Source organism: Xiphophorus hellerii, chromosome 19 (genome assembly GCF_003331165.1).
Source record: "Xiphophorus hellerii strain 12219 chromosome 19, Xiphophorus_hellerii-4.1, whole genome shotgun sequence".
Taxonomy (NCBI): Eukaryota; Metazoa; Chordata; class Actinopteri; order Cyprinodontiformes; family Poeciliidae; genus Xiphophorus; species Xiphophorus hellerii.
The window spans coordinates 14,620,147-14,633,743 of NC_045690.1; the positions used below are offsets into that span (position 1 = coordinate 14,620,147).

At 37.7% G+C, this 13,597-nt stretch overlaps 1 protein-coding gene across 5 annotated transcripts in view; it reads left to right on the forward strand.

Moving 5' to 3' along the window:
* The window catches only part of daam2 (dishevelled associated activator of morphogenesis 2), a 107,922-nt gene that overhangs the window by 27,195 nt on the left and 67,130 nt on the right, over positions 1-13,597 (forward strand). For 3 of the 5 annotated variants that reach the window (XM_032546782.1, XM_032546781.1, XM_032546783.1), the window contains exon 1: positions 12,640-12,807. In XM_032546782.1, the coding sequence (XP_032402673.1) occupies positions 12,640-12,807 (168 nt within the window). Of the gene's footprint in view, positions 1-12,518; positions 12,808-13,597 lie in introns of those variants that run through there. The other 2 variants (XM_032546778.1, XM_032546779.1) reach the window with 1 other exon arrangement.

Sequence of the window (13,597 nt, forward strand, 5' to 3'; positions counted from 1 at the left end):
CATTTAAAGAGTGCATGATACCAGAGGTGGAGTTTGAGACCCCACACCAAGTGCTAATTAGAACACTGAAAGAACCCTGCACCAGTGTTTTCGGGTATGTTTGCAATAAACCACATTAAGGGTTTATCTCCCTCTACATTCACTTTGACAATGTTAAAAGATTCAGCTGGAAGTTTTGCTTAGATATCATAAAAACCAGTGCCGTCGCTGCACCGTCAGCACTCATTGGGATATTTCATAATTTATCAAGTACTTCTGATCTGTCGGGATTAGAGTGAACAAATGGCAACCTCCTACAACCAACTGGCAACTCGATGATGTAGACGACAGGTTGATGTTTGTTAAAACTGCTTTAATCTGATCTAAAGGATCATTTTTATGTTGTGTTTGCAGCAAAGCAGTTAGAATGAATGACCAGGAATAGTCTGTGACTTCTTAAAAACGGTAGCATGTATCTTTCCCTCTCTAGAAGGTCATCCACTTCAATGCAAAAGACACTATTGTATTTGTGCCAGTGACACACTTTCTGCAGCTTGTGATGTGTAAGCATATCTCCTCCCTACAGTGCCTCAATTCAGCACAGCATTACTGGAGGCTATTTAGGAAAAAGCATGTTCTGCTCACTTCAGGGATAAGTCCCTTTTTGCCTGGCTATATGTATCCCAGAGGAGCATTCCAGACATTAACCAGAGGCCTTCAGTCCTCAATGCTGCAGCTGTTGACCTTTTACCCAGGGAATATTGGTTGCTATTCGGACCGTGGTGCAAAGAATTCAAAGTCAAACAATGGCAAGGTAGTGAATCCACAGGAAACTGCTGTGAGAACACAGGAAAAAGCATGTGCAAATATGTACATATTTTTATTTTGTAGTTCAAAAGTATTTTTTCATAAGTTAGAAGCATCTATGTAATTTGAATGAGTTTTTATCAAAATGAAAGGACCCTCGGGTGTTAGAAGGACATGGAGTCTCTGGGAAGTTCGGCATCCTTTCTCTCCTGAGAGTCATGGTAACCAGCTCCGAAGCTGTATTCCTGCCAGGTTTTTCCCCCACAAATAATAACATATCTTTAGTTGGGCCTCGTGACTGTGGCGCGTTCCTCCAAGATGAAATAAGATGGCAATTTAACACGGCAGGATTGTGCTTTGGGGTTTGAGGGATACGGATGCCAAGTATTGGATTTCATTCCGAGCCCTGTTAATATGTGGGAATGTTGGGGAGCCTTTGGAATGTGGTGTGGTCCACTTTCCTCTCAGTCCCAATATTAATAGCAAGTGCTCCAGTCCGTTTGATGGGCAGAGATCCATCCGATGCCCTGTGGAGAACTGGGTCAGCAGTGTTCAATCTTCACCCAGGACCAAGTTTAACATTGTTGTTGCTAGAGTCACATTCTGTATTTGGATGACATAATCCTTCTTTTGTAGGTCACGTTTAAGAAGCAGCAGCTAGTAAAGGTCTTTAAAGATGTTTCTTAAGGAAAAGCAAAAACTACCTTTTCAGAAAACCACTACCAATTTCCTTGCTTGACTTTGCTTCCTTTAAAGATCTTGTGTCTCGCCTGGTTCTTGGCTTGAATCAAGGCACCCAGTATATTTACAATATTCGCCTGAGTGTGGCAGGGCAGCTGTTGTTTCAAACTTCAAGATTTTGTTTTGGTTAAAGCATCAAAATCAGCAGAAGCACTGTATCAACTTCCCTGGTTGCTGTTTCATGTGGTCTATTCCAATAATGAATGTTCCCTCCAGCAGGAAATGACTTTTTTTTTTTTTGATGAATCAAACTAAATGAAATAGCTTTTAATGACACCCCTGGAGGATTGAAGAAAATGTGCTCCACTCTTTTTCCAGAGGTTTTAGTTGAAGCATTTCCGTTTAATGGGTGAGCTGGATTACCGTGCCTCTCAGTCTTGTGTTTTTGGTGATGTTGCAGCCAATAAGACCTCTGAGGATACTCAAGTGACAGTTGTAGAAGACTTTGTAATGTAGAAGACTGTGTACTAAGAACACAGTACATAATTTTAAAATACATCCATGTAGAATTTTGGGTCATCTTCATTTGCATGTTGTTAGATTGATGAAGAAAAAATGTTCATGTAATAATTTGGTGACAACAATGTTCAGACATATTTAATTTGATTTTGGAATACATTTATATTATCTTGCTGTGTATCTTGCACTGTAAGAACTTTGTAAGATGTTACATTTGGATAACCATCGATGCATATGGTAGTGTCATCTGTCTGCAGCTTTCAGCAACTAAACATAAGGCTGTGTGAGATTTCCCCAGTAATGTTGCTTTTATTCATAACAGAAAAGTTATTCAGTTATTCCCCTGCTGATAAAATTGTGTGATATACTGCCTTTATCATATAGTTCTATACATTTACTTAAACAAAAATGAAACACACCCATTATTAGTTTTCAAGTTCTTAAAATAAATATATTTTGTTCTTCCACTTTTTATAGAGTTACTCAAAAATAACAAGCTGTTTATGTAATCCAGTTATGTGCTTGGATTGCACTGGTGATATGTTGCCCATTGATTTAAAATGGTACTTTTAATATGTCTCACTGCCCAAAAATATTTCCAAACAGCTGAATGTATTTTAGTTGTAAGTGAGTGAAAAGTGCTGTAGCCTTCTTTTAGAAAGCTGATGGCACAGTTCAGCAACAAGTGGGGGGAAGCAGTGTTTTGCTCTACTCAAAGCTACATACAGGTAAAGAAAACTTAAGTCACTCTCTCTTTTTCTGAATCCCATTCCTTTTCTATTTACCTAAAACTTGTATCGGTAGGATCCGATCTGTGGTACAGTTAGTATCGGTATCGAAACCAGATTTTGTTGTTGTAAAGGAGTGCAGTAATATGGCTGTAGTTTGGAGCTGCTTTTAAAATTCTAAATAGGAATGGCTTTTTTGTAATGTCTGCAGTTGCACTTTTACTTTTCGGCAGTATCAGAGATTTATTTAATCCAGCTGACTCTACAAGACATTTATTGTGAAGGTTGCATACTTGTTGAGATTCATCCAGCTCACATAAAGACTCTATTGAAGCAACACACTGGAACTGGATCTTTTTCCTTCCTGGATTTCTTTCTGGGGTGCCGTGGACTACCACAACATTAATTGTAACATCTTTGATTACATAGTTTACAGTTTTAAATTTTGCACTACAGAAATGAAAGAGTTACCACATTATCTGTCTGGATTCTCCACATTTGTGAGATTCTTCCTTTGCGCTCTTTAAATGAGAATTGTACAAATGTCTGACAATTCTCATATGAAATGACCCTTTCATTGGCTGTTTGTTAATAGAACAAAATGAATCAAAAATCTAGTAAAACTACATTTGCCTTCGAACAATTATGGAAATGATTAGGTTATGCTAACAATTGAAGCTATTAAAATAATTATAATGTCACATTGTTCTCCAGCTATTGTTTAGCCTTGGTAGACGACTCGGTAGATGAAGAAAGGCTGGAGCATGTGAAACTTTGTCCCTCAGGGTCATGTTGTTTCAGAAGGAGCATTCCACCAGGAGATTTCCTGATGCATGTTTTGCCTCCGACCCAGACAGCCTTGCCCCTGACTACGCACTGGTGGCACCGTCTAAAGGTGTCTTTCTCAGTTCAAAAGTTGAACAGATTCTCAGCTTTCTTTGCCTTGCAAAATTCTTTGACTGACTGAAGTTCAGAAAAGAAATTGTAGAATGAAAATGCAAGCACTGAATGAAACAATGTTTTCAGGCATAATTAAAGAGGAGAGTGAAAAGAATAGAAGGGTCTGATCTTTTTCTAATTCTTGGAAGATGCATAGGCATAAGAGCAGAGAGCATACCCATCAACTACCTCCAAAATCCTTGGAAAGCACCTGTGTGTTAGACTAAATATGCTGTCAGGCTGTTTCTTAGTTTACCATTTATGCTGGTGTATAGAAAGCATGGATCACGTGGCTCTAAACCAGAGGAAAAGAAGGTTATGTGGAATATTAAGTCTAATCACGTTTTTTGTCCATGCATGCGCTATGGATGTGGTCTTCTAAATAATACATATGTACTGAGATAAAGGGTGTGGGATAAACATAGTTCTTTTGTGAAAGATGGGGTGTGCAACTTTTGATATCAATTCATTACTTTTTTAATAGTTAAGAATAAACTGGGCACCTAAGACTAAAATATCAATACTCCTGACAAGTCCAAGATCAGGTTTGCTGAATTAATCAAAAGTTCTGTTTTGCATTCATTTTAAAGCATCTAGCATGCTGAGGGGAGTGAATTCTTCTCAATGCAGACAGCATAGTTCAGTGCGACATATGATGTCATTAGTGGGTCACTACAGTGATATTTAATTTGCAGTGGCTTTGATTTTGCTCTGACAGCCTTTTCTTATCTATCATTTTCAAATGTGTAATAAATCATGTGAGACCATTTTTATACAGTATTTGGTTTGGAAAGCAGAATTTCAGTAGTGTAATGCTGGTATACCCATGTTTGCTTTGTAGGAAGCAGAAATTTAATTAAAAACTTCTGTTGGTTTGTCTGCCAAAGGGATCTAGACTATGGTATCAGAATGCGTGCTTTCAAAGTGAGCACAGGAATGCAGCGCTTGCAAATGCATCGTGAAATAATGGCTCTTCTTCCACTGCTGTCAGCTTGAGTCATTCGTAGTAGAGCTGAAGCTCATTGCTAACTACTGAGACTCTTCACTAGAAGCAGTGGTTGAAATCATTTAGATTTAGTGCTGCTTGTCTCTCGTGCATGTATATGGTTAAATTGTTCAGACTGTCAGTGTATCTTGTCATTAGTAATGCCAGTTGCTTCAGATCAATCACATGTTGTTGTTTCTCTCGATTAATCTGCCCACCCAAGCTGCTGAAGTAATTGAGGAAGTTACACATGAACTAGATAACTTTAGTTTTTTTTTGTGAGATAGAACAGACAGCATATTTGTATGTTTGCATATGTGCAACTGTGTTGTGGTGGAGTGATGGAGCGCTTACACATATGTTGCTCTAATGTAACTGATTAATGCTGGGCTATAAACGGCTAAGATGTATGTTGTGTGCATGAACTACACAATTCAGAAGTTGGCCTGTGGGTGGGCCACAGATTTGATGGGTTCCATGAGGGATTGTGCTTTCAGTGTACAAGTTGATTTGTCTTGCAGCGTTTCTTTTTCCTGGGGGTAATTGAGTGATTGTTCCATCATTCTTTGAACAGACAGACAGTCGGACGGAGAGCAGGAGGGCTTTTTTGGAGGGGGCAAGTCTGGGGCAGCAACAGTCAGAAAGTGCCATGGCTCCACTGAGCTCAAAGGCACGACTGAATAGCTGCTTTATGTTCAATTAATGAGTGACTAGTTCACTTTCATGTCAAAGGACACATGCAGCTTTCACACAGCAGTGTCACATTATGATAACACAAAGATACTTTCTAACCTCTGCTTATCCCTTTGAACCTTTTTGTATTTTGTTATGATACCACCACAAACTTTTATGTGAAGAAGTAGTGTCTTCAGTATATTTGAAGTGGATGAAATTAAATTAATTACCGTAAGCTTATAAGAAAGTGACATGAACAGTACAGGCTGTTGGGTCTGTATTCCACTAATTTTGCCTGTATGGAAAATGACAAGAACGCAGTTGTTGAAAGAACGCCTGCTTAGATAAAGCATATCCTTGTGTTATATTGCCCAGTTAAAGACCAGACCTAATTTCAACTGACATTAAAGGTCAGTTTTCATCTATTTTTTCTCCCATGTATTGTTCAAATCTAAGGTCTCTCTTTACTCTAGGTGACTTAGACTTGAATTCAAGTTTAATAGTCAGGTTTCACTTTTGATTTTTATCTCTTCAAATTTTTCCATCAAACGTAATCCACTTTCCTACAGTTAAACTTTCCTGTTCTAGCACTCCCATTTAATTTATAAAGAAAATGGATAAAACTGCCATGTTATCATATATTTGAATATAATAAAATCTCTATCCCCATGTTGCTAGATAACACATAAAATCTGTTAATCTGCTTTACATTTTGAATGTTTGTGCCAGCGTGGCCTTCTCCCCCATCCCTGGTATCAACTGCTTACATAAACCAGACTGCTCCTCCTCCTCTTCCTCCTTTCATGGCCTAGCACCATGCAGGAATGATTCTCATTTGTGGAACCAAACCCAGAAACAATTGTGTGCAAAAAAAAAAGAAAAAAAAGTGTGAACTGCAACCTCAACTGTGATCTTTTATTCAGTGACCCTTAAAAATGCAGTCATTCAGTCTTGTTGTTTTTGATATTTTTCTGTTTCCAGTTTTATTGTTGCTGCTTGTTCTTCCTCCCATTCTTTCTACTTTCCTCCGACTTAGAATATTGTCGGAAAACCTCTTAGACTCCATGGCTATTGGTTTAAGATTGTTTCAGGAAGAGTGTGGACATATAAGAATGAAAGTTTTAAGGTATCGGTCATTTAACAAATTATTCTAACTGAATTATGTGCTTTCTTTTATGAAATCCAAATGTATGCGCAAACTGTTGCTTGCTTTGAGCTAAATTTTTTAGATAGCTTGAAAAGGTGGCTTGGTTTTGGTCTTTTTTTTTTCTCCTGCAAACATTGTACATGTGTTTGTGTAAGATGGCAATGAGAGAATTAAAATTGGCACAAATGCTTTTCGAACACGTCTTTTTCTATACAATGAACGTTGAAGCAGCAGCTGCAGCCCATTCTTTGCTGCACCTTCCTCCTTCTCTTCCACTGACCTACTTCCCGACGGCTGGTAGGAGAAGATGAAGTAGAGGTCCAAATACAAAGTGGCAGCAGCATCTCCCATTACGACCATCATTTGCGTCTGTCTTCTTGCTTAGCTGTTCCTCAAACCCTCTTGAATTAAAACAGGTGCAACAATACTGGCTTTGCTTCAGGGCTTTTCATACTTCTTTACTAAAACATCTAAAGTGTGTATATGCATATATCTGGGTTCTAAGTTGACATGCTTTTCTTAAGATGTTTTGATACAGTATACTGTGTTTGCATTGTGCTTGCCAACACTATATGTAGAATTGATTTTTACGTAAAAAATTGCATGGAGATAAAAATTCTCCCACTTGACTGGGGTGTTCTCATCAGTGTGTGTTTTTGTGTAAAGTCAATTAAAAAATAAATTAAATCTCAGACAGGTACTGAAGGGAAATACGAAAAACAAATGTGTGTCAAATTAAAATTAATATTTAATCAATGCAAAACCTAGCTGAAAGTTGGTGTAGTTAAAGTTAGGAAAGTTTTCCTCTTTGCTGTGCAAGGCTTTGTTACAGCTGTTTAGGTGGAAGATTGTATATGTATAAATGTCGTACAAATTATTGCAGATGTAAAACTAAACATACTTGGAGTTTTTGATATGATTTTAGGAATTGGTTAAAGGTTTATGGAAAACTCAAACAAGAGTATGGAATCCAGTATGAGCCAATATATTGTAGTGTCAAACCTTAAATTGTTTAAGTAGTGGAAGTTAATGAAGACAGTGGAACAACTAAAATCAGGTGATGTCTGAATCGGATCACTTTGTGAAAACACTTGGTTGTGTGATTTATTTAACATTTGGCTTTGTCTGTACCTTATAAAAACCTCAAATTGATGGACTTGGTGTCCTTAAAAGCAAAAGTGCACAATTTATTTTTTTCCTTTTTAGAGTGGATATATTAAATGTATGAAAGTAAGCAAACTATGCCCATAAATAGGACATATCAGCATATCAGTCCCACAAAATAACAGTAAGTGTGTTTGTATAAAACCACTTCCAGAATAAAACACAGTAGCCCATAGCTGAGGATTCAGTAACAGACAGGAAACAGAAGGAGGAGGATTAAAGATGGAGTAAGTGGATGGTAAGCAGTGGCAAGGAAAAATGACAGATGTTGCCATCAGCGGGAGGGTTGTTGCAGGGAACTGTCACTCTGATTTAGCCTAAAACAGAGAAATAATGGAAGAAGACAGAGAGGGGGGAAATTAAAAACCCAGAGATGGTCAGATGGCAGTGGACACGGTCAATCTGGAGTGACATTGCATGTAGATGAAGGTTACATAAACAGCCGGTTCTTAAATTTCTAACTGTATATAATTCTGACTCTATATAATGTATGCTATGTGTGTTTGGAGTCCCTGGCCTGCTTCCTCTGAGCTGGAATCAGGCCAATTGAACTGGTGCTGAGTGAGGACTGCCTGCACGTGGATTCTGGTGGGAGAGAGAAGATAAAAACAGACACTAAGAGACATAGAACAGGAGGGTTAGGCTGTGTGTTATGCTGAAGGGATTTTAATAATCTCCACTGACTGTTTACAGTAGCAAAACATTGTTTGCTACGGTGGCCGACAGGTGCAAATGCGCAGCAAAAGAGAAACATGCAAACAAAAAAAAAACACGCGCACAAATTAAATGCGGCAAGCAAAAAGAGAGACGCAAACACCCCCGAATGAAATGCAGCAAACAAAAAGAGAGACGCAAACACCCCCGAATGAAATGCAGCAAACAAAAAGAGAGACGCAAACACCCCCGAATGAAATGCAGCAAACAAAAAGAGAGACGCAAACACCCCCGAATGAAATGCAGCAAACAAAAAGAGAGACGCAAACACCCCCGAATGAAATGCAGCAAACAAAAAGAGAGACGCAAACACCCCCGAATGAAATGCAGCAAACAAAAAGAGAGACGCAAACACCCCCGAATGAAATGCAGCAAACAAAAAGTGTTGAAAACGGAAGTGCTCCAGACCACTAGGGGGAGTCAAAGAAAATAGTATTCATTTCTATGGGACCAGATGCAAGATTCAGAGAAAGAAATTTGAAAGAAAGTAAAGGTATCTCTCTGAATCTTGCATCTGGAAAGTGTGATTATTGTGAGAAGTCTGAAACAATAGAGCATGTTATTTTAGAGTGTTGTAAGTATGAAGAAGAGAGAAGATGCATGCTGAGAGAGTGTGTAGGTATTAAAGAAAGGTTTAATTTAATAGAATTTTTGAGGAGAGATTTCGGGAGTAGACATATTCAAATAATTATTCGGTATCTTAAAAAAACAAAGCTATTTCATAGGATATGAGTAGAGCAAGTTGGGTGTGAGTGTGTAAAGAATATCAAAGAGGGGTATATAAAGCTATAAGCAAGTTGGATAATATAAGCAGGTGTGTATGTGTGGGGGTATGTTTAATCAGGAGTTAATGGAGGGAAAAGGTAGAAAGTGAAAGTTTATAGACCATCTCGAACCACACTCCATACTGGTAAGTGGCGGTAATGCTACTGTAAGTTTGTTGCCAACCGCCAATAAATACCAAGAAGAAGAAGAAGAAGAAGAAGAATCTTGCATCTGGTCCCATAGAAATGAATACTATTTTCTTTGACTCCCCCTAGTGGTCTGGAGCACTTCCGTTTTCAACACTTTTTGTTTGCTGCATTTCATTCGGGGGTGTTTGCGTCTCTCTTTTTGCTTGCCGCATTTAATTTGTGCGCGTGTTTTTTTTTTTTGTTTGCATGTTTCTCTTTTGCTGCGCATTTGCACCTGTCGGCCACCGTAGTTTGCCACTATAAAAACATATTTCTCTTAAGTCAAAGTTATCAAACCAACAGTTATTTTATTTTACCACAATGTGTATCTCTGTAGATATTATGTAATGCATAATTCAGCTTCTATTCCTGTTGGGGGTTGAAGTAGGTATACACCTTGCCTTTCTGAGATCATTTTAGTTAATTAACATAATTAACTAATTAGTTGTTAGGTTACTTGCATTATGAGCTTTTATTTTCAGATTTTTTTCATTTGTCATGTTTTAGCAACTATTGCTTCAGGAGCAGTGAAGGTATCATAGTTAAGACCTTGCACAACAGATAAACAGGGCTTTTTCATTGAAGTAGTTGCTATGCTGGTTTATAGATTGCAGGATTTCAAAGAGCAACTCCACTGTCTTAAATCAACAGCTACCTTTGAAATCTCAGGTGCTTGTGAAAACTGGCAATAGGCTGCAAGGTTAAATTTACCACATATTCAACTGCGTTAATATATTGGAGAAGAAATTGTAAAAAAAAAAAAAGACAAAAAAAGCATCCAGAAAACAGCCTTGATATTTTGAGATGTCAGAATTAAATGATTAATTTAAATAAACCTCCACCGTGTGGAGCTGCACAATATATGAAATCACAATCAGCATCATGAGATTGTTGTTTGCAATCATGGAAATGAAAAGGACTGCTCTGAAGGAATATTTGGTTGGCTGCTACTGTAGATATAAAGTGACATCCAGTCAAACTTCTCATGCCAAATATAATTTTTCCAGCTGGAGGGAATCTCACTGGCCTTGATGCCCACACAATATTAACTTTAATGAGCCACATGCTAATGCTCACAGGGAGAGGTGGGGGCATTGTGATGATGGAAAAGAGGAGGGTATAGTGAGGCTGTTATGGATTACTATGGATTCACACCGCAAATGGAAATAAAAAAAAAAAAAACACTTTGAAGAACAGGAATAAAAACATTGACAATGGTGAAACATAAAAATTCATTAAAATGCTACTAAATAAAAATAATGCAAGTTAATTATTTACATTGATATTGAACATTATAAACAATAATTGTAAGCATAATAATGAAAATGTAAAATATTTAAACCCCGTTTTACATTTGGCTGTTCTGCTTTAAAAATCTATTTAGGAGTGATGTGGTTCTTATTTTGATGCTTTTGTACTGCTTCCCAAACTGCATTCATTTTTTCTAATTAAATAAGTTACATGTTTCTTTTGGTGCTGTTTAGGAAAATTGTAAAACAAAAAAAATATGCAGAGACTGGAGTCTCTGATGATTAAAAGGTGTAAAAGGTTCTTAAAAGGTTTGCTCAGTTAGCTGAAGTGCTTTAAAGTTCAAAAGCACGACACAAAATCTCAAAATACATATGGCTTGTGGTGTAAAGGTAAGACTGGCATCACATTCACAGAAGCTATTGGTCCTAAACATAGCAGTCCACGCTTTGATTCCTGACTTTGGGAATTTGTTGCACATCTTCCACACTTTTCACTCTAACAATTTCAATAACAAAAGATGTTATTTTCTAAACTATCATCTGATTTTTTTATGTTTTTGCTTTCATAATTTGTCAAAATATGATATATGTTATTCAGAATTGTATGTATTTTATGTGTAATTTTCAAGAATTAAAACTAGTCACTTTCATGAACTAAAGAATAAAGTTGCCATGGTTGCTTCCATGTTTTCTATAGACTATATGTTATTATAAGTGAATTAAACATTTTATTTATGGCAGAAGCATTTTTACTGTCAGCTTGGTCTTTGAGTGGGTTTATAACAATGATAAGCATGTCACAGAAAAGGCAACAAGATGAAAGCTGAATGTGGGTTCACAGCTCCAGATTGGAGATTGAAAGAGTTGGTCAAAACAAGCAGCAGTAAAAAGGCAAAATGGAAATGTGGTGGGGTTTCATCTCCCTTTTTCTCTTTCTTCGCATGTTCCTGTTGAGGGCCTAGAACGTTCATAAAGAATTTACCATGCTGCTAATTTTAGACAGCTCAGTAAATAGCTCTACACTGAACAAGAGATGGTGGAGATTCATGCTCAGTCAGGATACAGTATATTGGGCTAGCTTTTTGTGGATACTGAAGTTATAAAATTTGACTGCCTCATTAAATATGAGTTTTAGGATGTACTTAGTTCCTCTAAGGTTATGTAAAAATATTAAGAGAGAGTGCATAACATTTATAGACATTTTTCATTTTAAATGTGGCGCAAGCTTTGAAATTCCATTAACATTCTGTTGCTTCGAAATTGATTTCTCGGTCAAGTACTTGTACTGGATTTGCACGCTTGAGGTATTTGCATAACATAAGTGTGGTCTATTCATTCACAAATGTGGTAAACCGAAGCATAAAGAAGAGCTGAGGAAACTCCTCAGCTGAGACTGGTTGCAACATTTTTGCTTTTCTATACTGAAAAGACGAGAATTTATTAAGCAGGAACCACCAATGCTCTTTTCAAAGCACCGTGCCACATTTTTGCTCATGCAGTAGAGTCGTGCATATGCTGCAGATCCAACATTGTACCTCTTAAAGAAGAGATTTCTTTGCTGTGGTAAAGTTGCAACCACTGACAAAGTGATGCTGTTGTGCCGATTCCTGCATTTCAAAGTGCCTTTTTTGGTTAGCCAGCAACAAAATCCCCACCCTGGCTTGTAAAAGCCATTCTTGCTTGGATTTTTCCCTTGACGCAGTTTCTGCAGGTGGCTTAGTGATGTTTGTTTGGATGTGGTGTAGGTTGCTCGTGTGTTTTTCCAAACAATACCAGGCTGCTGGAAATGGGGATCACCTCTCAGTCTCTGAAATACAAAAAAAATAAATAAATAAAGATTCCCCAGAGAAAAAACACAGACCAACCACCTTAAATCTTCATTAACCAAGAATGTGTTCAGTAAATACAGATGACATTGGCCATCTGGGAATGTCAGTATCTCTAATCCTCTCCGTTTTTCTCTTCGTTCTTTTCCAGATCATGCCCCCCAGATAGCAGTCTCGTCATCCTTTCCACTCCCCCCTCCCTTGTCCCTTGGCCCCGTCCTTTACCTTCCTGGTTCAGCACCACCACTGCCAGTTTCACCACCATAGCCAGTATGCCTCCCAGGAAGAGGACACGGGCGGGCTTGGGCTTCCTGTGCTGCTTTGGAAGCAGCGAGCCACTGGAGATCAACCTTAAGGACACCGTGCCGCTGCAGCTGCTGGAGTTCAGCTCCCCCATGCCACCTGCAGAGGAGCTGCATGCACGCTTTTCTGAACTGGTGGTGAGTAAAAATGAAAACATTTGTCTCTGATGAAAAAGAGCTTTTATGTTTGGCACCAAACATATTTTACTTTAATTTACACTAATTCTTTTTGCACAGCTCATGTACAGATTTATACAAAATTCTGCTCCTTTAAGATAGCCGACAGCTTTTAGTTTGGATTTTTTTCTGAACTAATTTTATTAGGTTGAATGTTCATTTGCATGACATCAAAATCTCTACTCATAACAGCAACTAAATATACATTCATTGCACACAGAACTTTGTGGTTTAAGTGTTCATTTGTGTTAAATTGAAGGATTATGAAATCCCAAATATATATACATATCCCAAATATATACGTATAATGTATGTATATATTATATGTGGACTGTTATTGAACAACAGTCCACTAGTTTTTCACCTTAGCCCAGATAAAATTATTTTAATGGAGTCTCTGGTTAAGGAGATGATTAATGCAAGGACTGTGAAAATTGGAGTCCATATCCTGGATAGATCTTTGTGTGGTGGCTCTTGGAGGTCAGACTTTTAATCTGAAGTTTGTTTTTATCCTGCTAAAACAAAGGTTAAATAAAGAAATAAGTTAAGTTAAGGAGTTAATACGGTTGCGTGTGCAACTTTTTTCTTCCCCTAACTTTCCATTAATATACCTAAATATAGTTCTATGATGAACAGCCACCTTCCTTAGCTTTAATCTTTTCTTAAGGTCTACGTTGACAGTAACGTTTTGCTGGGCAACTGTTAAGTCTGTAGCTTTACCCATAATTTTGATGTTCATAATATTGAAATT